The following is a 27,904-nucleotide window of genomic DNA, read 5'->3' as shown; positions in this document are numbered from 1 at the left end:
AAAATGAACATAAAAACTATATATGAGCACATATACTCATATTTTATGTTTATAGTTTCAAGTTTTTAAGTAGTTTCATTTATAGTTTTGTAGTTTTATATTTTTTATAAAATGTCATATATTCATATTTATAAATTTTATATAAGATATATAAATTTTATATATAAAACATGTTTTCTACATACATTTTATGTATAAATAGGATTACAATTTTAAGTTTTTATGTTTATATATTTATTGTTTTTAAATTATTTTTTTTAATTTTTAAAAAGATTTTATTTATTTGAGAGTGAGTGAGCGAGTGGGAGACGGGAGCAGGGGGAGCGGGACAAGCACACTCTGCACTGAGCACAGAGCCCGATGTGGTGCTGGATCCCACAACCCAGACATCATGACCAGAGCCGAAACCAAGTTGGATGCTCAACTGACTGAGCCACCCAGGTGCCCCTGTTTTTTTTAAGATTTTTTTTTTAAGTAATCTCTATACCCAACATGGGGCTCAAACCCACAACCCCAAGATTAAGAGTCGCGTGTTCCATGGGCTGAGCCAGCCAGGAGCCCCTGTAGTTTAAATGTTTATATAGTTTATGTTTATAGTTTTTAAAATATATTTTACATAAGTGTAGGTTTTTCATATAAATGTTATATATAAACATGTTTTCTTTATATGTTTTATATATAAATATGTTGTTTTAAGTTTTTGTTTATATAGCTTATGTTTACAGTTTTATATTATATACATAATACTCATATACACACATGCATTTTTTTAAAGATTTTATTTATTTATTGGACAGAGAGAGAGCACAAAAGCAGGGGGAGCAGCAGGCAGAGGGAGAAGCAGACTCACCACTAAGCAGGGAGCCCGACGCGGGGCTCGATCCCAGGACCCTGGGATCATGACCTGAGCTGAAGGCAGACACTCTCCGAGCCACCCAGGCGCCCTACACATGCGTATTACATCACAGTCAACAGCAGGAATTTCCAGTAGTGACTGGAGAAGTAAAACATAAGTCTAGGGGAAACAGGAGCCTGATCCTTGGTCATCTGAGGACATGAAGTTCTGCCTGTCTGCCTAGTTGCACAACGATACGAAATACGATAGGCTCACAGTTGTAGGTAAGGGTACATTTTATGTAGGAGGTTCAAGAAAATGAAACCATTTGCAAGTGTGCCTGTGCCTGCCGGTTGGGAACACCAACATCCTCCTGTCCAGCCTCCAGCCCGTGAGAAATAAGTTTCTGCTGTTTATTTTTTAATTTCTGCCGTCTGTAAGCCATCTGGTTTAGTAATAGCAGCCCAATCTTAGCAGACTAACACAACATAAAGTTTTCCCATTTTTTTATGATTAACTTGTCGGTGTCCTTATATATCCTTAAATAGGAGTTGTTTTCTTCAAACAACATGATTGTTTTTGTACCCAGGTTGTCGGTCTCTGCCTTTTGATTGGAACACTTACTCTTTGCATATGCAATATAGTTGCTGACGAACTCCGATTTAAAGCTGACTCTTCCATTTGCCCCACCTGCATGGTGACACTTCTCGTGCTGAGGAGAGATTAGAAGAAAACCACAGCTAAAGGAACTGCCATCATAAAGAATACGAGAGACGACAGTTTTGACATACATGAATATGAGTGAAGGGGGGATGTGGGAGGATTGAAAGTGGCAGCAAAAAGAGTGACTGTTGTGAAATGCATTTGTGCAGTGGCCCGAAGGTGTTTCCTTAAGAACATTTTGGGCAAGCAATAACTTCTGCTGATCTTCTTGGGACAGGTGTAGTAAACCAAGTGTAGGACTGCAGATGAGATGGCTACCTGTAGTGGGACACCTGATTAATACTTCTAAAACAAATGAGTTTGTTTTTATCACACAACAAAATGTCTCAAAATAGGCAGTTGTTACCCTTGGGTCAAAGGCTCCGTGAGTCAGTGCCCGGGAAGAGCTGGCATGTGTGACTGTATGGGCCTTCTCCTCTTGGGCTAGAGGGCAGGAGGTCCTCTCAGCTCATTAAAGACAAGAAGCAGAGGGCTACGTGTGGCTGGCATACCCCTCTGTAAGACTCTCTTCTGTCAGAGAAAGAGACATCCTTTCTTTCCTTTCCTGAATCCTCCAGAACGCTTTCTTCTCGAGTAGTTCTGATGTGGGAAACAAAGGCAGAAGAAAAATTATTAAATAACCTTACTACTTAGAGTCCATTCACAAGTCCTTGAAACAGGCAGAGTGACCTTCCTCCAGGAACTCAGCTGCCCAGATGTTGACGGCAGAAGGCAGTCCTAGCCCACCCACCCCCATCCTGTAAGTCTACTTTAACATATAAAAATTCCTTTGAAAACTTCCTTTATCTCTAACCACTCCCCCCACCCAAGATACATGTTGGCAATCATCTCCCAAGCATGTGACCGACCAATATACATCTGAAGGGTCTCATGACTCAGGTTTTATCAGACAGTAATAAATGACCTTTTCCTAACAATAGCTACCCCCCTGAAGTCCTGAAAAGCTTGCTTCCAAAATTCCTTAGAGACTTACACTATCCCTAACCCCCTCCCAACTTGAAAGTATATAATGAGCCACTTCTCCTGACCCCAGTGCAGCTCTTCCCTTTTTTTTTTTAAGATTTTATTTTTGAGAGAGAGAGTGTGTGTGTGTGAGCACAAGTGCGGGGGGAAGGGCAGAGGGAGAAGCAGACTTCCCACTGAGCGGGGAGCCCAATGCAGGACTCAATCCCAGGACCTTGGGATCATGACCTGACGCTTAACCAATTGAGCCACCCAGGAGCCCCCCCAGTGCAGCTCTTTCTACCCACAGGTCCTGTCCCTGTGCTTTAATAAAACCACCTTTTTGCACCAAAGACGTCTCAAGAATTCTTTCTTGGCCATTGGCTTCGAACCCTAACATCTGTCCTACATCAATCTCCATGATTTTGGAGACCACCTCTATTTTGTTATGATTTTATTATTTTATACCAACTTGGCAAAATACTTGGCACATAATAGAAACTAAAGAATATATTGAATATATAAAAGAATAAATGAAATCTACAAAAGTGGCTTAAGATCAAGCTCTAGAATATCATTGTGACTTTGTGTCAGAAATTTCTGGCTTGAACCTGGGCTCTCAAATTTTCATTTGTTAAGAAATTGTGCAGTGTCTTTGAAGCTCAGTTTTGTGTGCTTAAACTAGCAGTATTTATTTATCCATGCATTCATTCCTGAATTCATTTAGCAGCCTCAGGGCCTGCGAATGCCCACCCCTCCATGAATTCCTTAGGGAAAGCACCTTCCCCAACAGCAGGTGTTAGCTTCAAGGTGTCAGCAGAATTCCTGAGGCCAGAGGGAAACTGACAGAACAAACGACAAGGAATGGATTGTGGGCCTGGTTCTGGGACAAGCTTGTTGCCTTAGACAAGTTCACAGGATTCTTGGGGGAAGGCTGCCTCATTCAGAGAAATGGGCAGAACAGGGCCTTATCAGGATTCAGGACCTCTGTCCCCTGGCCCTCTGGTTTCTCTATAGCCATGCAGTCTCTGGAAACATAAAGCTTTCCTCAGTTCAGGGCTTCCCAAACTTTCCCACCAAAGTCTCCCTAAGCAGCAGAAAGAATGATACTCTTGGGAGGTGGTCTAAGGAAAACATCAAAAAACTGCCAAACTGCAGGTTTATCTTGAGGTTTCTTGGCTGTCCCCTTTGTTCTGGCACCACCAGGTACTCAGAAGAATCTTCCAGTTCAAGAAGCCGCTTGCTTCCAGGGAAAACCCCCGAAGGGGTGGAAAGGGCAGGGGTTTTGGAGTCAGCAAGACCTGGATTCGAAAACCAGCTCTGACCTCTACCAGCCCTGTGAGTTTGGGTGAGTTACCTAACCTCCCTGTGCCTCCGTTTTTGCACCTGGAAACTGGAGATTTCAGTAAAACAACTTTGAGTAGGGTTAAAAGGGTTAAATAAAACCTTAAGTGTAGGGACGCCTGGGTGGTTCAGTGGGTTGAGTGTCTATCTGCCTTCGCCCTAGGTCGTGATCTCAGGATCCTGGGGTTCCTGGGATCAAGTCCTGCATTGGGCTCCCTGCTAGTGGGGAGTCTGCTTCTCCCTCTCTCTCCATCTTTCTCTCCCCCTGCCCTCCTCCACCCCCATTCATGTACTCTCTCTCTCTCAAATAAATAAAATCTTAAAACAAAACAAAAAACCCTTAAGTGGAAATGACACTTTTGACCAGGGACTGCAATGTGCTACCTGCTAGCAGTGGTGTTGGTAGTAAAAGTCTTAATAATAATACCTGTTAACTGCTATTTTGATTATTACCACCACCTCCTCTCACAATTGGGAATCCAAAAATTAGTCCCTTACACATTTACTCAATATCCAGCCCCAGGAACTCATTTGAATATTCATAGAATCACACCAGTAGAACCACAAACCCTTGGTTTCCCCCACACATGCTGCAATTTCGTGCTTTATAATAAGAAATATGTATTTGTTTGCCCCTTCCTGGCACTGAACTCCCCAAACCCTTGGAATTTCCTAAGTGGTGAGAGAGTGAAGGGGATCTTTTGTTATGTTAAGGAACTGGAATGTAGGGGGTGGAGAGGAGGGAGGGACAAGGGACTCCTAAGGTGGGGGCTGGTTGCCAGGGGAACCAACCACAAGAGTAGAGGGTAAGAACTTTCAGTCCCACCCCCACCTCTGTGGAGGGGAGAGGCGCTGGAAATTGAGTTCAGTCACCAATGGCCAATGGTTTGATGGGTCATGCCTACGTAAAGAAGCCTCCATCCAAAAGGGGAGGAGGCTGAGAGAGCTTCCAGGCTGGCGAACACGTGGAGGTCCTGGAAGAGTGGAAGCTGGGCGCCCCTTCCCAGATACTTCATCTGGCCACTCGAACTGGTGATCCAGTAAGTAAAACAGTCCTCCGAGTTCTGTGGACCGCTCTTAGCGTATTAATCAAACCCAGGGAGGCGGGTGATTGGAATCTCTGACCTGCGGACTGGGAATCGGCGTCTGCCATAGGGGGTGGGCAGTCCTGGCCACTGGGCTCTTGACCGAGGGCATCTGAGTTGCCCCAGCGAGATGGTGTCAGAATCAGGTTGAGTGGTAGGACACCCGCTGGTGTCAGAGAACTGTTTGATGGTGGGGAGAAAATCCACACATTGCAAAGGGAATAAAAACGCAAAAACGGAGGCTACACACGCAGTCACCAACAGTGGTTTCACACACACACACACACGGCCGCAACACATACTTACACACGCATACGCTTGCACAAAGGGCAGTTTCTGTGCACACACACGTTTATCTTCTGGGGTTCCCTACACACACGCACACACCCCACAACCACGAAAACGGGGATCCAGGGTCAGATGATAGTTTGGGTTCTGTGGGCCATACAAATTCGTGTCAGCTATTCAACTCTGCCTTTGTGCAAAAGCAGGCAGGGTCTACACACCTTCGGGCCATACACACTCAAAACAACACGATCACAAACACAGGCCCCACAACACACACACTACGACACAACCTTGGCCTCAAGTACGCAGACGCCCAGGTGGCAGGGGCGACTCCACACCGCACGCCTCTCAGGAATCACTACCACCGGCGCCCCCCGCCTCAGGCGCCGCCGCCGCGCCCCCGCCGCCACGTCACCACGCGCTGCAGGGGCTGCTGGGAAATGTAGGCTGCGGGCCGGGAAGGCGCCACGCAAAGGACCCTGGCGTTCTTCGTTCTACGTAGGCGCCAGTGAGAGTCCACTGCTGGCCCGAAGAAGCATCCTTCCGCCCCTCTCCGGGTCATTTCGACGACGGGCCTGACAGATCTCTGCCAGCGCAGGCCGGGGTCCCTCAATCGCACGTTTTGGGCCTGGCCCTCCAGGGCCGCACCGCACGGCGGCCCGAAGGCTCCTAGAAGTGGCAGACTGAGCTCGCAGTGCGCACGCGCGACTGCGTGCGGCAGCATCCGCGGTGAGCCCGGCTCCCAGTACTGCTGAGGCCTGGAGTGCAAAGGGGAGGGTGCTGGGTCCGGAAGCCCCCGGACGGGAATCTGCGGGTGTGCACGCAATGAGGGCCGCCAGCCGCGGAGGCTGGGTTTGGTTCAATGGAGCGCAGAAAGACAGCGCCTGAGCGCATCTGCGTGACTTAGCAGGAGGAGAGGGTCCCCAGACCGCACGGTGCGGCCCTGGGATGGGGCGGGGGCGGAGCCTGGCGTGGCGCGCACGGTGGCGCCCCAAGGACGGCTCTGATTGCGCGGGAGGGCTTACGTCCGTGTCTTGCGTGGGCGGCGGGGGAGTGGGGCTCAGGCCCTGCTTCCGGAAAGGTCCCGGGAGGGGTGAGTGAGCGCGTGCGCGCCGCGTGGCTTTGTTTAGGGGCGGGGTCGGGCGCTCTCTAGGACGCCCAGGGGGCGGGGCGGTGGCCCGTCTACGTGTTGCTCGTGTGAGGGGGCGGGGCCGGCGGGTGCGCTTGGGGTTACGGAGGAGAGTGCGCAGGCGCGGGGGGCGTGGGGCGCTGCGCAGCTCTTGGAGTGGGCGCCGCCGGGACGCGACCCCTGAGGACTGAGGTAGATGTGAGTGTCTGTGAGATGGTGGGGTTGTGCGGCTACGTGGGGTCGTGAGGCGGCGCGGAGTCGTGGGCCGGGGGCGGTGCGAGGTCGTGAGGCAGCGAGGGGTCTTGAGGCGCGGGGTCCCGGGGTGGTGATGTAGTGCGGGGTCGTGGGCTGGGGGCGGTGCGAGGCCGTGATGCGGCGCGGGGTCCTGAGGCTGTGCGGAGTCCTGGGCCGAGGGCGGTGCGGGGTCCCGGGGTGGTGATGCAGCGCGGGGTAGTGAGGTGCGGGGTCGTGGGTCCGGGGGCGGTGCAGGGCCGTGAGGCGTCACAGAGTCGTGGGCGGGGGGCGGTGCGGGGTCCCGGGGTGGTGACGTAGTGCGGGGTCGTGAGGCGGGGCTTGGGCTGCGGGCCCCGGGCTGCGGGCCCCGGGCGGGCCTGGACTGTTCGGGACTCGTGGTGGCGTCGCGTGCTGTGTGTGAGACGGGCGGCAGGTGTGGGGACGGTCGCGTGTCCCAGGTCCGTGCAGTTCCCTGTGCGGCGCGGGGCGTGTGGGAAGAGGGAGCGGATGCTTGTGGGCGCTGGCAGCGGGCGTGTGCAGGCGGCACTGAGGCTTCTGTTGGTGGAGCGCATTCGTGTGTGCGCCTCGGGCCGGTGGGGCGGGTGCTCACCGTGTGGGACGGCTGTGGGACGGCCGTGGGATTGCACTGGGTGATTGTGCGACCCAGCGAGCGTGTCTTCTGCTGCGCTGGCGTCTCTTCTGCCGGCTGGAGAGTTCTGAGCGGCTGCGCGGTCTGCCCGCCCCGCTGAGAGGGAGGGAGGGCGGGCAGCGGCGGGCACCCCAGCGCGGGAGAAGTAAGCGGGTGACACGGGGGAGACACCCAGCGCAGAGTTGTCGGTGCGGTGGGTCGTAATGCTGGGTCAGGTTCCTGGGAGGTAGGGGCGTGGTGGTGAAGGCTGGGGGATCTTCCATCTCAGAAGTTGAGATGAAGGTCCGACCTCCCCCCAGTGGAGCAGCAGTTCTCCTAGGAACACAGCCTGCCTTAGTGTGTTATCTGAAGGGAGAGCAAGGCCCACCGTGGCCTCTGGGACCTGTGGATGCGGAGGGCTGCTCCTCTCCTTTCTAACCAGCGTCGCAGAGCGCAGACTCTGGAACTCCACGTTCCATCACTCACTAGTCGCGGGACTTCGAGAGAGGTTTCTGAAATTCACTGCCCCTTCTTTCGCTCCCCAAACGGGGATGATAGTAATACCGATCCTAGGCTTGTGGCGAGTATTAAGTAGAACGGTACCTGACCCAAGTAAGCAACATAGAAGTGAGTGCTTAATTATTAAATAATGACCCCAAGGTTCGCACACCCACCTAGAGAGCAAAATCCACGGGAAGAAAAGTAAAGTTGAGCCCAGAGTAAAGGTTTCGGGTCAACATATAAAATTACCGTGAAGTCTAGGCTGGAGCTCAGGTTCGGAATTTTCTAGTCAGGGTCCTGGGAGGGCAGTAGTGGGGTGTAGGAGGGGAGACCAGGAATACAGGGTCTTCGAGGATGGAGATGTCCCTAGGGAGCCTGTGAGGTGAATAACCTGGTTTGGGAAGGAGCAGTCCCGATAACAAAGGGATCTGGAGATGTTTCTGTATCTAGGGCATTCTTTGCATTGTGGATACTTCGGGCCAGATAATTTTTTGTTTAGGGGTGTGTATATTGGGGGGGAGGGGCTGCCCTAACTATGGTAGGATGTTTAGCGTTATCCATGGTCTCTACACACCAGGTGGCAGCAGCACATCCCCCTCCTGCCCTAACTGTGAAAGCAAAAATGTTTCCACACATTGCCAGTGCCCCCAATGAAGAAGCACTGACGGAGTGCTGCTTTGTTCCTTTTAAGATCGACATGGTGTCCCATCATGTGTACATAACAATCACTTAGCCATTTTCCTATCTGTGGGCATTTTGGTTATCTCCCGTCTCTTGATGACTTATATTTGGTAAGCACTGGCACTGCTCTAAGCGTGTTACATGTTTTCATTCATTTAATTTTTCAAACATTTAATTTTCCAAATGCCCTTTGGAGTCATTGTTACTTGCCCCATTTGCCAGTTGAGGAAGCCGAGGCCTAGAGAGGACATGAGAGTTCACCCAGAGAAGGATAGCAGAGTTAGAAGTCGAACCCAGACAGCCTCCAGGCTCATGCCCTTCACTGTGGAATCTTACTGCCTCTTCCCACAAGCCTTGCCACAATGAATAACCTCTACAGTTTGGGGATATTAGCTACAAGGATGAGAACTCCAGGCAAAGAATACAGCTTTGTTCTCAGAGACTGTGTGGCAGTGGAGTGCTGGGCTGGCTCACACTAGATCACAAATCTGTTGTGTACACCTTTCCCCACTTCTATGCTCAACGGCATGAGTTTGTAACTTAGAGTGGGGCCCTCGTGGGATTGTTTACAGCATGGAAATTGGCAGGTGCTACAAATCACTGAGCATAACCCTACCCTGGAGTCTAATGCAGGGAGAATTCAGGCATCTTCAGACTCCGGGTAGGCCCCTTTGTCTCCACTTTCTGCATGAGGGAAGCCTTGCTCAGCACAGTCACAGAATGGAAGGCCAGCCAACTTGGTCACTGAGCCACAACTCTTCAGCCTTAATGTGCTGTACTGCAAATCTCCCCAAGTCCTGTGGCCGTTCTGATATAACAAAGGTAAATGTCTTGTAACTATGGTGCCATACTGATGTGTCCTAAACACTGCCAGAGAGGACAATGGAGGTATTTCCTATATAGACTCCTGTCTCACACCAAGAGGGCAGATTGTGCTGCATATTGATAGGGGCTCGGACCTAGGTGCCATTAGTTAAAGCTTTGTGACAACAGGCCCATGTTGAGGTTCCTTTTTTCATCCTCAGAATGGAAAATCCTAACCACAGATGGTCAGTTTGCTCTAAAGATGAAAGGAGATCATGTGATTCATTTAAAATATCTAGTGCGGGGTGCTTCGGTGGCTTAGTCGATTAAGGATCTGCCTTCGGCTCAGGTCATGATCTCAGGGTCCTAGGATCGAGCTCCGCATCGCACTCCTTGCTCAGTGGGGAGTCTGCTTCTCCCTCTCCTGCTTCCCCCCCGCCACTCATTCTCTCTCTCTACCCCTCTCTGTCTCAAATAAATAAAATCTTTTAAAAAAAAGTATCTAGTACAGTCCTCATTCTTGTACTTATTAGCCGAGGAGGTGGTGATGTCATCCGGGCACGAGCATATTTAACACACACACCTGAGCACTCCCCCGGATCAAGTGGACAGCACAGTGACTCAGCCTTTCCTAGACTCACAGCCCACAGCACTGGCCCCACCCTAACAACAATAATAATTATAAATACAGTTACCCTTATCTGAGCACTGACCATGATATTAGTATCCCACACAGTGAACTGCACCCAGGTTGAAGAGGACCCCCTTCCCTACCTGATAGGGCCGGGACAGCTCCTTGAAGAAGTGAAGGCCACGGGTCCAAAGCACTTGGTGTGTGTACTTAACGTGGGTGGAGACAGACTGTAGCACCAGACAGAATAAACAAGTTACATAGGGTTTTGGGGAGAACTCAGTCTTCCCCTGTGTGTGTCCTTTACTCTGACATTGCTACAGCACTATGGTTCTAACACCAGATGTGTGGGGGTTTTCCCTCATCAGGCAATTTTGCAACACCAACTGGGTATCCTACAACTTAACTCAGTTCTAACCCTATCTCCCTGGAGATAGTGCAGGATCCCACAGGTTTAGGACTCAGTCCCATGAGACTGCCCCTCCACTTCACAGACCAATCACAACAGTAGGTCCCCAGGCTACGTACAACTTCTGTCCAACTTGGCTACAAATCAGAAGTTCCCATGACCCTCTCCTCTGGTTCAACTGATTTGCTAGAGCAACTCATAGGAGTCAGGGAAACACATTTGCCATTGTATTAGAGGCTATGATAAAGGGTACAGATGAACAGCCAGATGAAGAGATACGTAGGTGAGCTACATAGATGAGGTCTAGGAGGATACCAAGTGCAGGAGCTTCTGTTCCTGTGGAGTTGGGGTGTGCTGCCCTCCCAGTGTGGATGTATTGACCAGCCTGGAAACTCTCCAAACCCCATACTGTAGGGATTTTATGGAGGCTTCCTCTTGTAAGCATGATCAGTCATTAATTCTTCTTGTAGCCCCTCTCCTGGAAGATGGTAGGATGAGGCTGAAAATTTCATGCTTCTACTCATGGCTTGGTCTTTCTGGTGACCATGCCCTGTCCAGGAGCCCACCCAGAGTCACCTCATTAGAACAAGAGACATTTTTAGTGTTCTTATCACTTAAGAATTTACAAGGGCTTTAGGGGTTCTTTGCTACCAAGGAGGGGGGCAGAGATCAATATACCCCTTTTTTATTCTCTCAGATGTAGTACATTAACAACGAGAGCTATGGAGAAAAGAAGTCAAGGTTGGACAAGGGAGACTGAGAGTGATAGGAGGGTGGGAGGCAGGTTGCAGTGTTACTAGAAGAGTTAGGGTGACACTGGCAGAGAAGTGAGATTGGAGCATGGAGCAAAAGGAGTGAGGAACTGAGGCAGGGCTGTGGTAGCACATTCTGGGACTGGCAAGGAGGGCTGCATGACGAAGGAGAGAGATGTAGGACCTGAGTTCAACTTTTGTTAATCCTCATGACAATTCCAGTAGTTCTGTATTCTCATATAACAGGGGAGGGAAATGGCAGAGAGGTTAAGTAATCTGCCCATGGTAACACAGCTAATGAAAATAGTCATCACACCCAGGTGGTCTGACTCCAGAGTGATGTGTTTATTTACTTATTTTTTAAGGATTTATTTATTTAAGAGAGTGAGTATGAAAGAGCGAGGGGAGGGGCAGAGGAGGAGGGAGAAAATGTCAAACAGACCCCCTGCTGAGTGGAGCCTGAAGTGCCCCCTTGATCTCAGGACCCTGAGATCATGACCTGAGCTGAAATCAAGAATCAGATGCTTAAGGGACTGAGCCACCCAGGTGCCCTCAGAGCGATGTGTTTAACACAGCCCTTTTCTCTGACCCAGAGGGTTAGCAGGGTATTTGGGTCAACCTCAGCTTGAATCCTGGCTTTGCCACTTTTCCTGCCCTATGACCTTGAGCAAGTGATCCCTACTTCTGTGTGCTTCACTTTCCTCATCTGGACGTGTGTCAGTGAGAGTACCTGCCCCACCAGGGTAGGAGTGAGAATTAAATGATAAGCTTCATAAAGGGATACCTAGCATGTTTAAGTACTCAGTATTTATTCATTTTAGTATTAATCTAAGTATTATTACTATTGTTTACTACTGCTTTTCTCTTTGTAAAGAGAGAAGCATGTTATAAACTAACTGTTCTTTTGGCTGGGTTCCTTTAAACAGTACAGGGTCATCTTATGACTTGCATTTTGAATCAAAACATACCCGTTACCAAACTCTGAACTTAGTTATGGCCTTGGTTTCATTTATTCTCCCTAACTCCACCCTTAAGGGAGAAAAAAAAAGAACATTTGTAGAGAGAAACATTTATATTTCCATTTTCCAGACTGTATACTGCTGTACCTTTTTCATAGAAAAATCACCAAAAAAATATTTTTTTAAATTTTTTAAAAAAGATTTTATTTATTTATTTGACAGAGATAGAGACAGCCAGCGAGAGAGGGAACACAAGCAGGGGGAGGTGGGAGAGGAAGAAGCAGACTCATAGCGGAAGAGCCTGATGTGGGGCTCGATCCCATAACGCCGGGATCACGCCCTGAGCCGAAGGCAGACACTTAACTGCTGTGCCACCCAGGCGCCCCACACCAAAAAATTTTTATGACATATTCACTGTTGTTGGCACTGGAGTGTGTTGATGGCATTCTTTAGAGGTATGTGCTGAAGCATTTAGGCATGAATTTTGATCATGTTTATAACTTTGATGTGATTTCAGAAAAAAGGAAAATGTTAACATTTGGTGGAAAAGTCATCAGGTGTTTTATATTGTTCTTTTCTCCAGATTTCAAATTTTTCAAAAAGGGGATATATAAAGTATGCTCCCATTTCTGCCTTTTCTGGCCTTCTCCAAAAGACGAGTTTAGAGAGCTTGGAGTGACTGCTGGCAGAAGTGTTCTGTATAAGATGATGTTGGCATTAAATGGTTACACTCCACCCCAATTTCAGCATGCCAGGAAGCATTCTGGATGGTCATTGATTCAGCCAACAAGTATTTCTTGAGCACTGCACTGTGCCAGGCACATTCTCAGCTCCTAGAAGGACAGTGAACGAAAACAGTCAAAGTGCTTGCACTCATGGAGCCCGAGTCAGGGTAGGGGAGATTGTCCCCACATAAACACAAACATTAACAAGTTGTTCTAGGGAGGCAGGTTGTGCTATGAAGAAAATGAGGCAATAGAAGGGTATAGACTGTAGTACAGAGCAGTGTTGTCCTGTGGAAATGTAATGAAAGACAGATTTCAAGTTTTCTAGCAGCCACATTGAAAAAAGAATTGAAAAGAAACACTCATTACAGTTAATTTTAGCACAATTTATTTAACTTAATATATCCTAAACAACTTGTGATCAATATAAACAATTATCAGTGAGATATTTTGCATTTTTTTATACTAAGTCTTTGAAATCTCTGTTTTACACGTGCAGTACACTTCAACTCAGATAGTTTATTTGATCTGTATTTATTTATTTTTAAAGATTTTACTTATTTATTGACAGAGAGCACAAGCAGGGGGAGAGGCTGAGGGAGAGGGAGATGCAGGACTCAGTCCCAGGACCCCAGAATCATGACCTGAGCCGAAGGCAAACACTTGACTGAGCCACCCAGGTGCCCCTTAATCTATATTTAAATTTCATAAAACTTATCATTGAAAAGTAGATTCACACACCCAGTTGTTTCAAACATTCTTCAGAGTTTTATAGTAACTAAATCAAGGATCAGTTTTTAATTTAATTTTTAATTTTAGATTAATTTTAAGTCATTGATTTAAATATTATTTTATTAAGACTTTAGTAATAAATTAATTGAAACTAAATAACATTAAGCCCTCAGTTGCAGTAGCCTTATTTCCAGAACTCAGTTGTCACCAGTAGCTAATGGCATGCATGTAGAACAGCATGGGTACGGAGTGACTCGGTGATAGAGGGGCCTAATCCATCCCACTGAATCTCCCTGCTGGGTTTACACATATCTGCCTAGTGAATTGCCTCTTCAGCTCTTGCATCCCCTCCACCTCTCACCAACATACACAGTTTATTCACCACATAACCACCCAACAAGTTTTGTTAAATGTTCAGTCGGATGTGCCACTCCTCAGACTCCTGCTCCCTCAATGATGTCTTATCACACTTAGGATCAGTTCCAAACTGCTCACAACCCCCTTCATGATGTGGCCCCTCCCGAACCCAGCCATCTCACAGACTGCCTGTCCCCACCTCACTCATTCTGCTTCAACACGCCTTTGACTTCCCTCGACACACCAAATACGCACCTGCTGCAGGGCCTTTGCACCTGTTGTACCTCTACCCAGAATGCTCTTCCCCAGCATCCAAATGCCTCACACTTGCACTACATTCAAACCTACACTCAGTGTGGCATCCTCTGAGAGGCTTCCCTTAACCATCCCATCACTCCACCCCTGCTCTTGTCTTTTTTTTTTTTTTTTTATTTCAAGGATCTCAGCTAACACTGTGCTCTCCATGAACTTGCCATCCCTGTTGGAATGTAAGGTACAGGGGAGCTGGTACTTCTCTGCTTTAACTCTGCTCTTTCCCCAGCACCTGGGACAGTGCCTGGCACATAGTAGACACTCAACAAATGCTTGTCAAGTGGATGGATAGATGTCTTCATGTCTCATTTGCCTCCTGATCTGGAGCCTTCTGTAATCCTGGGAACAGATAGCATTGGCCGTTCCCCCTTCCCGACCTTGAGAAGGGGCAAGAATGCTGCAGAAGATAATCTGACTTCCCGCCATGTGTGTCTGTGTACCTGTGTGTATGTGTGCATGCATGTGTGTGTGACCAGGGTGAGGGACCAGGGGATTCTTATCCTAGAGACTGTGGGACTACCGAAAAGGCTCTGTCATCCTCATGACTTTTCTTCTCTCACAGCCCCGCCTTCTCTGCACTCTGCCCTTCTCCACATGTGGACCCTCAAGGGGGAGGAAAGGATGCCTGCTGCACGAGGGAAGTCCAAGTCCAAGGTAAATAGTGATTGTTCTTGTGGGGAGGTCCCATCTTGTAAGACATGGGTCATTTGCTTTCCTTCTTGCCTGACAGAATCCCATCCAAGATCTAGTCTCTGTTTCTTCCTATCACCATGGAGGGTAGGAGCATGGGAAGAGCTCCAGCAACCCACGTAACCACTCAGCACCCTCCTCTCCTTTTTTTCTCACTGTGCACATGGCCATTCACCTATTTGTTTAGCATTTCCAGGGTGCTTGCCTGGGCTGCTCCCTAGACGGAAGAGGAGAGCCACCATGATTTCTCAAGGTAGACGTGAGTGCCCAGGCCGGATCTGCTCAGGCAGAGGAGGATTCGAGGTTAATCTGTTAACATCACTTTGTTTTTACTTGTATAGCCCATACTTACAAGGAGGAAATCTCTCTGAGTTTGAGACTCCACATAACCTTGTATTCACATTGGGTTTGTTGGAACCAGGCCAGTGAGTCAACCTTCTGTTATAAAACATGCTTTACCACTTTAGATGATGAAATGATTTTCTAAAATAAACATTTTGAATGTGATTCTGTAACAGACACTTTTGCCCTCTAAGTTAGGCGTCCCTGTTGCTGCTGTAACAAATTTCCACAAGCTTGGCTGCTCAAAACAGCACATGTTTATGGCGCACAGTTCGTGGGTCAGAGATTAGGTACAGTGCAGCTTGGCTGGGTCCTCTGCATTGGGTCTCACAAGGCTGAAAAAGGCTGTTGGCTGGCCGTGTGGTCACATCTGAGGCTCTTCAGAACTCATTGTTTATTAGCATACTCAGTTTCTTCTGCTTTCCTTGTGGCCCCCTTCCATCTGCAAGCCAGCAGTAACAGGTCGAGTTAGGCTTCAGATCCCTCTGACTTCCCTTTCCACTGTCCTCTTCCAGCTGGAGAAAATTTCCCTACTGTTATGGGATCCTGTGATTACATCATCCACCTAGATAATCCGGAATAATCTCCCTATTTAGGGTCATGTGATCCGTAATCTTGGTTACATCTACAAAGAACCTTTAGCCCTGTGTAGTTCAGTCATGTGCTCTTTAGAGAGTATGTAGTTAGGGGCATGAATCAGAAGCCAGACTGCCCAGATTGAACTCCAGCTCCTCCATTCACTAGTTGTGAACCTTTCATAAGTCACCCTGCTGCCTCTGGGCCTCCCATTTTCTGATCTGTAACATTGCTGTGATTGTCTCAGCAGTGCCCCAGTCACTGGATAACATGAGTAGGGTGCTTAGAAAAATGCTTTGTCAGTGCCCAATAAATCCAAATTGATACTGCTTTTTATGGGACATAGTTTTTAATAATAGCTATGCCGTATTGTATTGTGTTGTATTTATTTTATTTAATACACCTGCTTCTCTTGGCCTCAGAACCTCAAATGTTTCCTGAATAGATTCCTGGCACCATGGATCTCCCATATTTGGGACAAGTTCCTCGTTGTCTCCAGCCATATGGAAGCATAAGGCTGTGGTGAAAGGACATGATTTTCTGTTTCAGGTGCCAGTGACGTTTGGGGATTTGGCCATTTACTTCTCCCAGGAGGAGTGGGAATGGCTGAGCCCCATTCAGAAGGATCTATATGAAGATGTCATGTTGGAGAACTACCAGAACCTGGTCTCTCTCGGTAAGGCTCTCTCCACCCTGTAATCCACAACCCACCCACTGTGGGACATAAATTAATCTAGTTAGGAAAACAGAAGCCACTGCAGTTTCGTTTTGTTGTTTAACAGCTTTATTGATGTATAATTCATATACTTTGCATACAAAGTATATAATTCAATGGTTTTTAATGTATGCACAGAGTTGTATATCCATCACCAGTCAGTTTTAGAACATTTTCATTACCCCAGAAGAAACCCCATATCCATTAACAATCAGTCTTCATCTCCCTTTGCTCACCAATCCCTCCAGATTAGGCAAACACTAATCTGGTTTCTGTCTCTGTGAATTTGCCCATTCTTGGTCTTTCGTAGAAACGGACTCATACCTATGTGGTCCTTTGTGTCTGGCTTCCTTCACTTAACATAATGTTTTTGAGGTTCACCTACATTGTAGCATGTTTCAGTACCCCCTTCCTTTTCATGGCCAATAGTATTCCACATTTTGTTTATCCATTCGTCGGTTGATGGACATTTGGGCAGTTTTTCACTCTGGCTATTTTTAATGTGTTGCTGTGAACATTAATGTCCTAGTTTTTGTGTGGATGTGTGTTTCCATTTCTTCTGGGTATATCCCTAGGATTGGAATTGCTATCATATAGTAATTGTATATGTGACCTTTAAGGACACCTGGTTGGTTTGAGGAATCTACTTAACAGGTATGGTTAGAAGGTAAATAATGGACAGAGGTAATGCAGAGATGGTAACCGCAGGATACAGCTACCATCCTTGGTCTAGGGGTGCAAAGGGGAGAGTTTGGGGTTTTTAGGACTTAGAGGAAGGGACTGAGACTTCTGAAGGAAGAGAGAGGTGTGCTCATTTGTCCGTTTACACTCATGAAGGGTCAGGATGAGGCTAGTTCTGAGAATATAGGGAAGAAAAGAAGCAGAGTCAAAACCAGCGGAGCCCCTGTTGGTGGATGCTGACAGGGAGCTTCTGGTGAAGAAGTGTAGTTTGCAGACGCCCAGCCCCTGCACACAAAACAGATCAGAGAAGAGTGGGATTGGGAGCTGAAAGGCAGTAGCTTAATATCCAGCCCCAGGAGTTTCTGGTCTGATTTTTCAAGAGAATAATTGGCTTTGTGGAGCTAGAAATGAGCAATTCTGCTTGCTGTAGCTGAACTTTCATCCTCCCCCTCCACCTGCCCTTCATATCTTTTGTGTTCCCTTTGTGCTGCAACCCCCATTCCTGTTGGCACGGGTCTTGGCTCTGACATCTCTGGCACCCATGTCATGCTCAGTTCTGATGTGTTTCCCAAATGCAGGACTTTCCTTTCGGAGGCCAAATGTGATCACCTTATTGGAGAAAGGGAAAGCACCTTGGATGGTGGAGCCAGTGAGGAAACGCCGGGGCGTGGGTGAGTGACAGAGAACCAAGGCTTATATGTTGCCATTGTTTGTAAGGGCAACCTCTTGAAAATGTTTGCAAACTGCCAGTTTCCATACCTTAAAGGCCCCAGGCCTGTGAAGAAAATTCTAGTCTCTTTTGTGTGAGCCCCCAGAAGGAGAATAACCACCATTTAATAAACGCTTCCTAGGTACCAGACGTGCTTCTAAGTATAGGTTCCTCCAGGTCCTATAAGTAGGTACGATGATTATTCCTGTTTTATATATGAGGAAACCAAAGATCAGAGAGGTTCAGTGACTTGCCTAAGGTAACCCAGCTAGGAAGTGGCAGAAAGCTGGGTTTGAACCCCAAATTCTGGTCTCAGAAGGTCAGCTCGTAATGCCCTCATCGCCACCTGGAATGCCATCACATTCCCTGCCTTGGCGTATTCTACCTTCTCTCATGGTAGCATTGCCAATGATCATGTTCAAACTTGCATCGTTTTCTTCAGGCTTTAAAAAAAAGAAAGTATTTTCCACAGCTGTTCATTTTGATGACTACGTAAGAACTCATTCCCTTTTCTGATAGATTTCTCTTTGGTTAGGTTGTTTTTACTTAATTACATGTGAGTGATTTTTTGTTGTTTTGTTTGTTAAGTAGGGTCCACACCTAGCGTGGAACCCCACATGGAGCTTGAACTTAGAACCCTGAAATCAAGAGTCGGACTCTTAACCGACAGGCACCCCTGGGTTTTTTTTTTAGTTATGAAAAGTTCATAACATTTAATTTATCATCTTAACCATTTTAAAATGTACAGTTAAGTATATTCACGTTGTTGTGCAACAGATATCCAGAACGTTTCCATCTTGTAATAACTTTTTTTTTTTTAAAGATTTTATTTTATTTATTCGACAGAGATAGAGACAGCCAGAGAGAGAGGGAACACAAGCAGGGGGAGTGGGAGAGGAAGAAGCAGGCTCATAGCGGAGGAGCCTGATGTGGGGCCCGATCCCATAACATCGGGATCACGCCCCGAGCCGAAGGCAGACGCTTAACCGCTGTGCCACCCAGGCGCCCCTCCATCTTGTAATAACTTTTGAAACTATATTCACTGAACACTAATTCTCCCTCCACCCTTCCACCTAGCCCTTGGTAACCACCTTTCTTTGTATTTCTCTGATTTTGATTACCATGGATACTTTGAATGGAATTATACAGTATTTGTCCTTTTGTAAGTGGCCTTTTCTTTGAGCATAATGTCCTTGAGGTTCATCCATTTTGTAGCATGTGACAGGATTTTCCTTTTTTTTTTTAAGCTGCATAATATTTCATTGTATGTATCATATTTTCTTTATCCATTTATCAGTGGATATTTGGGTGGTTCTGCTTCTTGACTACTGTGAATCATGCTGCAGTGAACATGGGAGTACAGCTATGCATTTAAGATCCTGATTTCAGGTATTTTGGATATGTACCCAGAGGTGGGATTGCTGGATCATATGAAAGCTCTGTTTTTTATTATCTGGGGAACCTCCATACTGTTTTCCATAGTGGCTGCACCATTTGTCATTTCCACCAAAAGTATGCAAGTGTTTCAACTGCTTGTCAACACTTGTGATTTTTGATTTTTTGATAGTGGCCATCCTTATGGGTGTGAGGTGATATTGTGGGTTTTATTTGCATTTCCCTAATAATTAGTGAGGTTGAGCATCTTTTCATGTGTTTATTGGCCATCTGTCTATCTTCCTTGGAGAAGTGTCTATTCAAATCCTATGCCCATTTTTAAAAACAGTGTTGTAAAAAAAAGGATTGTCATTTGTTGATGAGTTATATTTCTTTATATATTCTGTGTATTAGTCCCTTATCTGATAGATGATTTGTAATTATTTTCTCTTATTCCATGGGTTGCCTTTTCACACTATTGATTGTTTCTATTGACATGCAGGCGTAGTCCCATCTGTCTATTTTTTTGTTTTGTTTTGTTGCCTATGCTTTCTGGTGTCATATCTGAGAAATCAGTGCCAAGTCTAATATCCTGAGGCTTTCCCCCCATTGTTTTCTTCTAAGAGTTCAATAATTTTAGGTCTTACGTTTAGGTCTTTAATCTGTTTTGAGTTAATTTTTGTATAAGGTGTAAGGTAAGGGTCCAAGATCATCATTCTTTTGCATGTAGATATCCAGTTTTCCCATCACTGATTGTGGAAGAGATGGTCCTTTTCTCATTGAGTAATCTTGGCTCCCTTGTTGACAATCATCCGACTAGATATGCAAGAGTTTATTTCTTGGCTTTCTATTCTGTTCTATTGGTCTTCGTCTTTTTTCCACTACGACGCTGTCTTAATTACTGTTGCTTTGTAGTATGTTTTGAAATCAGGAAAACATGAGGCCTCTAACTTTCTTTTTTTCAAGATTGGCTATTTGGGGTCTGTTGAGATTCCATATGAATTTTAGGATTTTTTGTTCCTATTTCTGTAAGAACTGTCATTGGAGTTTTGATAGGGATTGCAATGAATCTGTAGGTCGCTTTGAGTAGTATGGACATTTTTACACTATCAAATCTTCCAGTCCGCATGCACAGGATATCTTTCCACTTACTTGTATCTTTTTCGATGACTTTTAGCAGTATTTTGTAGTTTTTTGTGTGTAAGTTTCTTGTCTTTTTGGTTAAATTTATTCCTAAATATTTTATCCTTTCTGATGCTATAGTAAATGGGATTGTTTTCTTGTTTTCCTTTCTGAGTGGTTATTGTTAGTGTATAGGAACACAACTGATTTTTTTTTAAGATTTTATTTATTTATTTGAAAACGAACATGTGTGTGCAAGCAGGGAGGGGACCAGTGGAGGAGGGAGAGGGAGAGAATCTCAAGCAGACTGTGTGCTGAGCGCAGAGCCCAGATTGGGACTTGATCTCACAACCCCGAGATCATGACATGAGCCAAACCAATAGTTAGACGCTTGACCAACTGAGCCATCCAGGCCCCTGAGGAACACAACTGATTTGTGAGTGTTGATTTTGTATCCTGCCATTTTGTTGGATTGGATTTGTTTATTGGTGCAAACGTTTTTTGTGTCCGTGTGGAATCTTCAAGGTTTTTTAGATATAAGATCGTGTCATCTGTCACTTCTTTTCCTTTTTTAGTGCTTTTTATTTTTTAAAAAAGTACTTTGGCTAAAATTTCCAGTACTGTGTTGAGTAGCAGTGGAGAGAGTGAGCATCCTTGACCTGTTCCTGATCTTAGGATCATTACATGTTTACTGTGATATTTGCTGCGGGCTTTTCAATCATGGCTTTTATTATATTGACGTAGTTTCTTTTTATTCCTAGGCTGTTGAGTGTTTTTATCATGAAAAGATAATGAATTTTTTTTAAAGATTTTATTTATTTGAGAGAGTGTGTACGTGTGCATGAGTTGGGGGAGGGGCAGAGGGAGAAGAGGAGAGAGAATTTCAAGCAGACTCCCCTCTGAGCTCAGAGCCCAACGAGAGGCTGCATCCCAGGACCCTGAGATCATGACTTGAGCCGAAATCAAGAGTCAGAGGCTTAACTGACTGAGCCACCCAAGGTGCCCAGGAAGGGTACTGAATTTTGTCAGTTGCTTTTTCTGCATCAGTTGAGGCTATCATGTGGTTTTTGTTCTTTATTTTGTTAATATGATGTATAACAGTGATTGATTTTCCCATATTGAACTTTCCTTTCTTTCCAGGTGTAAATCCCACTTGCTAATATGTGTGATCCTTTTAATGTGCTGTTCCATTCATTTTGCTAGTATATTGTTTAGGATTTTCACATACTCATCAACTGATGAATATTCATCAGACATATTGGTCTGTAGTTTTCTTGTGTTGTCTGTTCCTCCGAGCAGGAAGCCCAATATGGGGCTCCATCCCAGGACCCTGAGAGCATGACCCGAGCCAAAGGCAGACTCTTAACCAACTGAGCCACCCAGGCACCCCATTTTCAGTGATCTCTGTTGTAATTATTATTTTCTTCTGTTTATTTTGAATTTAATTTGCTCTTTTTTTTTCTGGTTTCCTAAGAGGGAAACTTAGGTTACTGATTTTAGATCTTTGTTCTTTTCTAATGTATGCATACAGTGTACAAATTTCCCTATAAGCACTAGTTTCATTACATCTCACAAATTCTGATAAGTTGTGTTTTATTTATTTTTTTGTTAAAGATTTTATTTATTTATTTGACAGAGAGCGAGCCAGAGAGCGCAAGCAGGGGGAATGGCAGAGGGAGAGTTAGAAGCAGACTCCCCGCTGAGCAGGGGACCCTGACCTGGGGCTCAGTCCCAGGACCCTGGGATCATGACCTGAGCTGAAGGCAGACGCTCAACTAACTGAGCCACTCAGGTGCCCCAAAGTTGTGTTTTATTTTCATTTAGTTCAAAATATTTACAAATTTATTTTGTGATTTCATGTGTTATTTAGAAATTTATTATTTAATCTCCAAGTAGTTAGGGATTTTCCAGTGATCTTTCTGTTACCGATTTCTAGTTTAATTTCACTGTGGTCTGAGAGCATTGCATCATTTCTGTTTTTTGTTAAGGTGTGGTTTAAGGCCCAGGGTGTGGTCCATCTTGGTGAATGTTCTGTGTGAGCTTGAGAATAATGTGACTTCTGCTGTTGTTGAATGAAGTAGTCTATAGATGTCAGTTATATCCAGTTCAGTGAAGGTATGGTTGAGTTCCACTAGTTGATTTTTCTGCTTCCTGGATCTGTTCATTTATGAGAGAGGGATGTTAAAGTGTCTTAACTGTGATAGTGGGTTCATATATTTCTCCTCGTGGCTTTATCAGTTTTTGTGTCTTATAATTTGGTGCTTTGTTGTTTGGCATATACCCATTAAGAATTGTTATGTCTTCTGAAGAATTGATTCATCATTATATAATGCCCCCCTTTATAACTTTCTGTGGTTTTAAGTCTGCTCTGTCCAAAATTATTAGAGCTACTCCTGCTTTCTTTTGATTTGTGTTAGCATGGTATATTTTTCTCCATTCATTTACTTTTACTCTGTGTTTTTATATCTAAAGTGAGTTTCTTACAAGCAGCACACAGTTGGACCATGTTTTTTAATTCACTCTGAATTAAATCAAATTGAATTCAATCTCTTTTACTTGGTTTAGACTGTTGACATTCAAAGTGATTATTGATATAGTTGGATTGCTATCTGCTATATATATATAATAAATATTTTTATTTATTGTCTTTATTCTTTGTTCCTGATTTTGTCTTCCATTCTTTTTCTGCCTATCGTGGTTTTATTTTTTAATTTAATTTAATTTTTTAAAAATTATATTTATTTATTTGAGAGAGGGAGAGCGCGCGCAAGTAGGGGGAGAGGGATAAGCAGACTCCCCACTGAACAGGGAGCCTGACGAGGGGCTTGATCCCAGGACCTGGGATTGTGACGTGAGCCAAAGGCAGATGCTTAGCTGACTGAGCCACCCAGGCGCCCCTGCCTATCGTGGTTTTAAATGAGCATTTCTATGATTCCATTTTCTGTCCTTCCTTAGCATATCAGATATAGATATATCTGATAGCATATATATATCTATATTTAAGTGTTTGCCCAGAATTTATACTTTTACAGCTAATCCAGGTCTACTTTCAGATATACCACTTTATGGGTAGTAGTGTGAGTACCTTATAATAAAATAATGCTAATTCCTTCCTCCTATCACCTGTATCATTGCTGTCATTCACTTACATGTAAATATATGTAAGCAAGCATGTATATATTTACATGTATAGATAGGATAAATACAAAAGTACACATAATTGAATACATTGTTGCTACTATTTTGAACGAACTATTACTGTTAGGTCAATTAAGGGTAAGAAAAATAAAATAATAAAGGGTTTTTTTTTGTCTTCACTTATTCTTTCTTCATTGCTTTTCCCTTCTCTGTGTAGATCCAAGTTTCTGACTTGCATTATTTTTCTTCTAACAGACCTTTTTTAACACTCTTGAAAGGCAGGACTACTTGCCACACATTCCCTCAATATTTTTTTGTCTGAGAAAGTCTTCTTTTCTCTCACTTTTGAAGGCTGTTTTTACCGGGTATAGAGTTCTAGGTTGGTGGTTTCCTTCTGTCACTATTTTAAATATTTCACTCCACTCCTCTTGCTTGCATGGTCTCTCTTATTTTGGATGCAATTCATTGTTCCTCTGTAGGTGAGGTCTTTATTCCCCCTCTGCCTTCTTTCAGGATTTTTCATTATCTTTAATTTCCTGAAATTTGAAAAAGACATGCCTGGGTATAGGTTTCTTAGCATTTTTCCTGTTTGGTATTCTCTGAGAATCTTGAATCATGATTTGTTGTCTGACAGTAATTTGGGGGAAATTCTCATTCATTATTGCTTCAAATATTTCTTTTGTTCATTTCTCTTTTTTTAACCCTGGGATTCTCATAACACATTTGTTACTTCTTTTTTAGTTGTCCCACAGTCTTTAGATGGTCTGGGTTGTTGTTGTTGTCGTTTTTTGTTTTTTTTTCCAGTTTTTATTTACTTTGCTTTATGGTTTTTAAGGATTCTGTTGATAAATTAGCTCACAGAATCTTTCTTCAGCTATGTTGAATCTACTAATAAGCCCATCCAAGGCATTCTTTATTTCTGTTAGAGTGTTTTTGGTCTCTAACATTTTGTTTTCTTAGGATTTCCATCTCTTTGCTTACATTGTTCATCTGTTCTAATATGCTATATATTTTATCCATTAGAGCCCTTAATATATTAATCAGTTTTAAATTTCTGGTCTGATAATTCCAGCAGCATCCCTGCCATATTTGAGTCTGGTTTTGATGCTTGCTCTGTCTCTTCAAATTGTGTGTTTTTCCTTTTGATATACCTTTTAATTTTTTCTTAGTGGCCAGAGGTGATGTACCAGGTAGAGAGAACTGTTGTAAATAGCCCTTTAGTGATGTGGTGGGTGAGGTATGTTGGGATGGGAAGCATTCTGTGGTCCTAGGATTAGGGCTCAGTCTTTTAGGGTGCCTTTACCTCTAGAGTGTGAACATCATAAGTTTCTCAGCCTATCTGCATCCCGCCTGCCTGCTAGAGGGACAGGATGGCTAGAAGCAACTGGGTTGGAGGCAGTGGTTTGAACTTTGTCTTCTCTTATAGATCCAAGAAGAGTTAGTTTTACAGTCTGTTTAGCTTTTTACTTGTTAGGATGAAGCTGTGCTTTCCAAGCTTCTTACATGAGGAACCAGAAACCAGAAATCCAGTTTTTTTGTTTTTTAATATTTGATTTTAAGAATACATTTTAAAAATTTACAGCTTCACAAAAAAACTTACTTCACTGAGACATAATTTACGTATTGTAAAATTTACCCATTTTAAGTGTATAAGTCAGTGGTTTTTGATAAATTTAACAAGTCATATAACCATCACCATAATCTAGTTTGAGAATATTTTTGTCACTCTAATAAAACTCTTCATGTCCTTTCACAGTTTATCCCTATTCCCACCTCCAGCCCAGGCAACTAATTTACCTTCTGTCTGTAATTTATCTTCTGACGTCTAATATAATAAAAGTACATTCATCCAATGAATAATCTGTGGAGTTTAATTTGGTATATGGTATGAATTTATCCTACAAATAAAGCTTTCACTTCATTCATTTCAAATTGCAAGATTTCCTGAATTCTAATTATTAAATATTTCTATAATTTGTTCAAAGTATAATAAAACACCAGAAAGTTATTGTCTTAGTTGTCATCATTGTTACTATGTTTGATAAGTATTAGTATTATTATTATCATTGATAATGACTGCACAGAAGCTTCATTTTTCCAGCATAGGAAAACAAATACTGAATTTCTTGATGTCTTTCAGACTCAGGGTCTAAATGTGAGACCAAGAAGTTACTTCCAAATCTGTGTAACAAATCTGGGCAAAGCGTCTATCAGAAACCAGTTTCTGCATCACAGAAAATTTCCACAGGAAAGAAAGGCTGCAAGAAGAATTCAGTTCAAATAAAACCCAGGAAGGTGCATTCAGGGAAGAAATCTTTAAAATGCAATGACTGTGGGAAAACCTTTGGTCAAAGCTTATCTCTTAAACTTCATCAGAAATCTCATACTGGAGAGAAGCCTTATGAATGCAGTAATTGTAGAAAAGCTTTCAGACAGATCTCATCCCTCATTCTTCATCAGAAAATTCACAATGGAAGGAAAAGCTTTGAATGTGATAAATGCGGAGAAAGCTTCATTCAAAGAACATCTCTTATTCTACATGGAAAAGTTCATAATGGAAAGGAAACCTTTGACTGTGGGAAGGCCTTGAGTCAGTGCCCACCTCTCATGGGCCAGAAAATTAATTTTGTTGAGAACATCCACCAGTGTGGAAAGTGTGGGAAAGACTTCATTCGAATGTCATCTCTGTTACTTCATAAGAAAATTCACAGTGGAAAGAAAATACATAAATGTAATAAATGTGGGCGATGCTTCAATAAGAAATCAGCCCTTGTTATACATAAAAGAAATCATACTGGAGAGAAAACCCGTGAAAGTGAGAAGGCCTTAAGTCAGAGTCCACAGCAGAAAAGTCACCATTTAGAGAATCCTTATAAATGCAGAGAATGTGGAAAATCCTTTAATAGGATTTCATCCATTATGCTTCATCAGAGAATTCACATGTCAAAGAAACCCTACAAATGTGATAAATGTGAGAAGGTCTTCAGGCGGCTTTCAACCCTTATTCTACATCTAAGAATTCATAATGGAGAGAAACTGTACAGATGCAGTAAATGTGAGAAGGTCTGTAATCGGCATTCATCCCTTATTCAACATCAGAAAGTTCATACAAGGAAAAAGAAACTGTTTGAATGTAAGGAATGTGGAAAGATGTTTTCTGGAACTGCCAACCTTAAAATACATCAGAACATTCATTCTGAAGACAAACCTTTCAAATGCAATAAATGTAGTAAAGTTTTTGGCCGTCAGTCATTTCTTATTGAACATCAGAGAATTCATACTGGAGAAAAACCCTATCAGTGTGAGGAATGTGGAAAAGCCTTCAGTCACCGAATATCTCTTACTCGACATAAGAGAATTCATACTGAAGATAGACCCTATGAATGTGATCAGTGTGGGAAGGCCTTCAGTCAGAGTGCCCACCTTGCCCAACATGAAAGAATTCACACTGGAGAAAAACCATATACATGCAAAACATGTGGGAAGGCCTTTAGTCAACGCACGTCCCTTATTCTACATGAAAGGAGTCATACTGGAGAGAAACCCTATGAATGTAATGAATGTGGGAAGGCATTTAGCAGTGGCTCAGATCTTATTCGGCATCAGAGAAGTCATTCTTCAGAGAAACCATATGAGTGTAGTAAATGTGGGAAGGCATATAGTCGGAGTTCATCCCTGATTCGACATCAGAATACACATTCTGAGGAAAAAGCCTAAGTTTGTTCTAAATATGTGAAAGCATAGAGTGAGGCTATCAAAGTAGCAGAGACCAAGGCATAGGAAAATTCATTTGTCTGTAACATAAATTTTGTAAAAATGGGACCATTTGATGATGTGTCTCACTTTGAAAGCCAAAGAGCAAAAGTCATTGGTGACTTTGACCAGATGATTTGTAATCAACTGACGGGGTGACCTTATCATAGGTCTTAATTTCACAGTAGCAAGCTCAGTTGATTGGATCAGTCATTTTTAATGAAGACCACTCTTCATTTGGTAAGAATTACTGATATTTTATTTCCAGTGTAATTTAAAGCTATTTGTTAGTCACATACAGCAAAGTAGAATTTCAGTGTCCATATTTGTGGATGGGGCTTTGAGCCTGATTTAAGGTCACAGGAAGAATGAGTTTGAGTTTGTCCCTTAGGACTGGAACTGTCACATATAAGAGATTTCCTGGGCAAACCAGCATGGTACTTCCAGCTTGCAGAAAATTGTGGGTGTGAAAAAAGAAGAATGAGTCTTCATGTGGATAAAAGATAGCTCTCATAATTGTGTGAATCAGTTGACTCATTACCATATTGTTTTCATACGAATATATATGATATTCATGCGATGAAAAATCTAACAAGCCTGAGACAGGCTAATGGGAAAAAAGAAACCAGAGAAATGAGAACTTAAAAGCAGGGAGAAATTATTTGTTATTGTTATATTGAAAATAAATTTGTCTATATTTATATAAATAAACATTGGTATTTTCATGTAAGAA

The 27,904-nt window shown here is 43.9% G+C and overlaps 2 protein-coding genes and 1 long non-coding RNA gene across 8 annotated transcripts in view; 2 read left to right on the top strand and 1 right to left on the bottom strand.

The window, feature by feature from the left end:
• Positions 1-847: 847 nt before the first annotated feature.
• LOC117795293 lies at positions 848-5,660 on the bottom strand. The gene is made up of 3 exons (XR_004619249.1): positions 5,508-5,660; positions 1,905-2,137; positions 848-1,547 (listed from the first exon to the last, which is right to left on the bottom strand). It is a non-coding gene; the product is annotated as an uncharacterized LOC117795293 (long non-coding RNA).
• Positions 4,781-27,904, top strand: ZNF667 (zinc finger protein 667). 6 transcript variants are annotated; one of them, XM_019792690.2, is made up of 5 exons: positions 4,781-4,884; positions 14,634-14,725; positions 16,229-16,355; positions 17,654-17,746; positions 25,559-27,904. In XM_019792690.2, the coding sequence occupies exons 2-5, from the start codon at positions 14,666-14,668 to the stop codon at positions 27,133-27,135; spliced, it is 1,857 nt and encodes a 618-aa protein (XP_019648249.1). In that variant the 5' UTR covers positions 4,781-4,884; positions 14,634-14,665; the 3' UTR covers positions 27,136-27,904. The 6 variants fall into 6 exon arrangements, with proteins under 6 accessions (XP_019648249.1, XP_011236277.1, XP_002929917.1 ...); XM_011237975.3 differs by lacking the exon at positions 4,781-4,884 and adding an exon at positions 5,669-5,946; XM_002929871.4 differs by lacking the exon at positions 4,781-4,884 and adding an exon at positions 6,424-6,544.
• ZNF582 (zinc finger protein 582) overlaps positions 17,654-27,904 on the top strand; it is a 61,363-nt gene continuing 51,112 nt past the window's right edge. Inside the window, exon 1 of the mRNA XM_011237978.3 lies at positions 17,654-17,746. The gene's annotated coding sequence lies outside the window, so the exon portion shown is untranslated. The remainder of the gene's footprint in view (positions 17,747-27,904) is intronic.

Source organism: Ailuropoda melanoleuca, chromosome 12 (assembly GCF_002007445.2).
Source record: "Ailuropoda melanoleuca isolate Jingjing chromosome 12, ASM200744v2, whole genome shotgun sequence".
In the NCBI taxonomy this organism is placed as follows: Eukaryota; Metazoa; Chordata; class Mammalia; order Carnivora; family Ursidae; genus Ailuropoda; species Ailuropoda melanoleuca.
The sequence above is the reverse complement of the archived record's forward strand: the minus strand, read 5'-3'. Positions and strand labels throughout refer to the sequence as shown.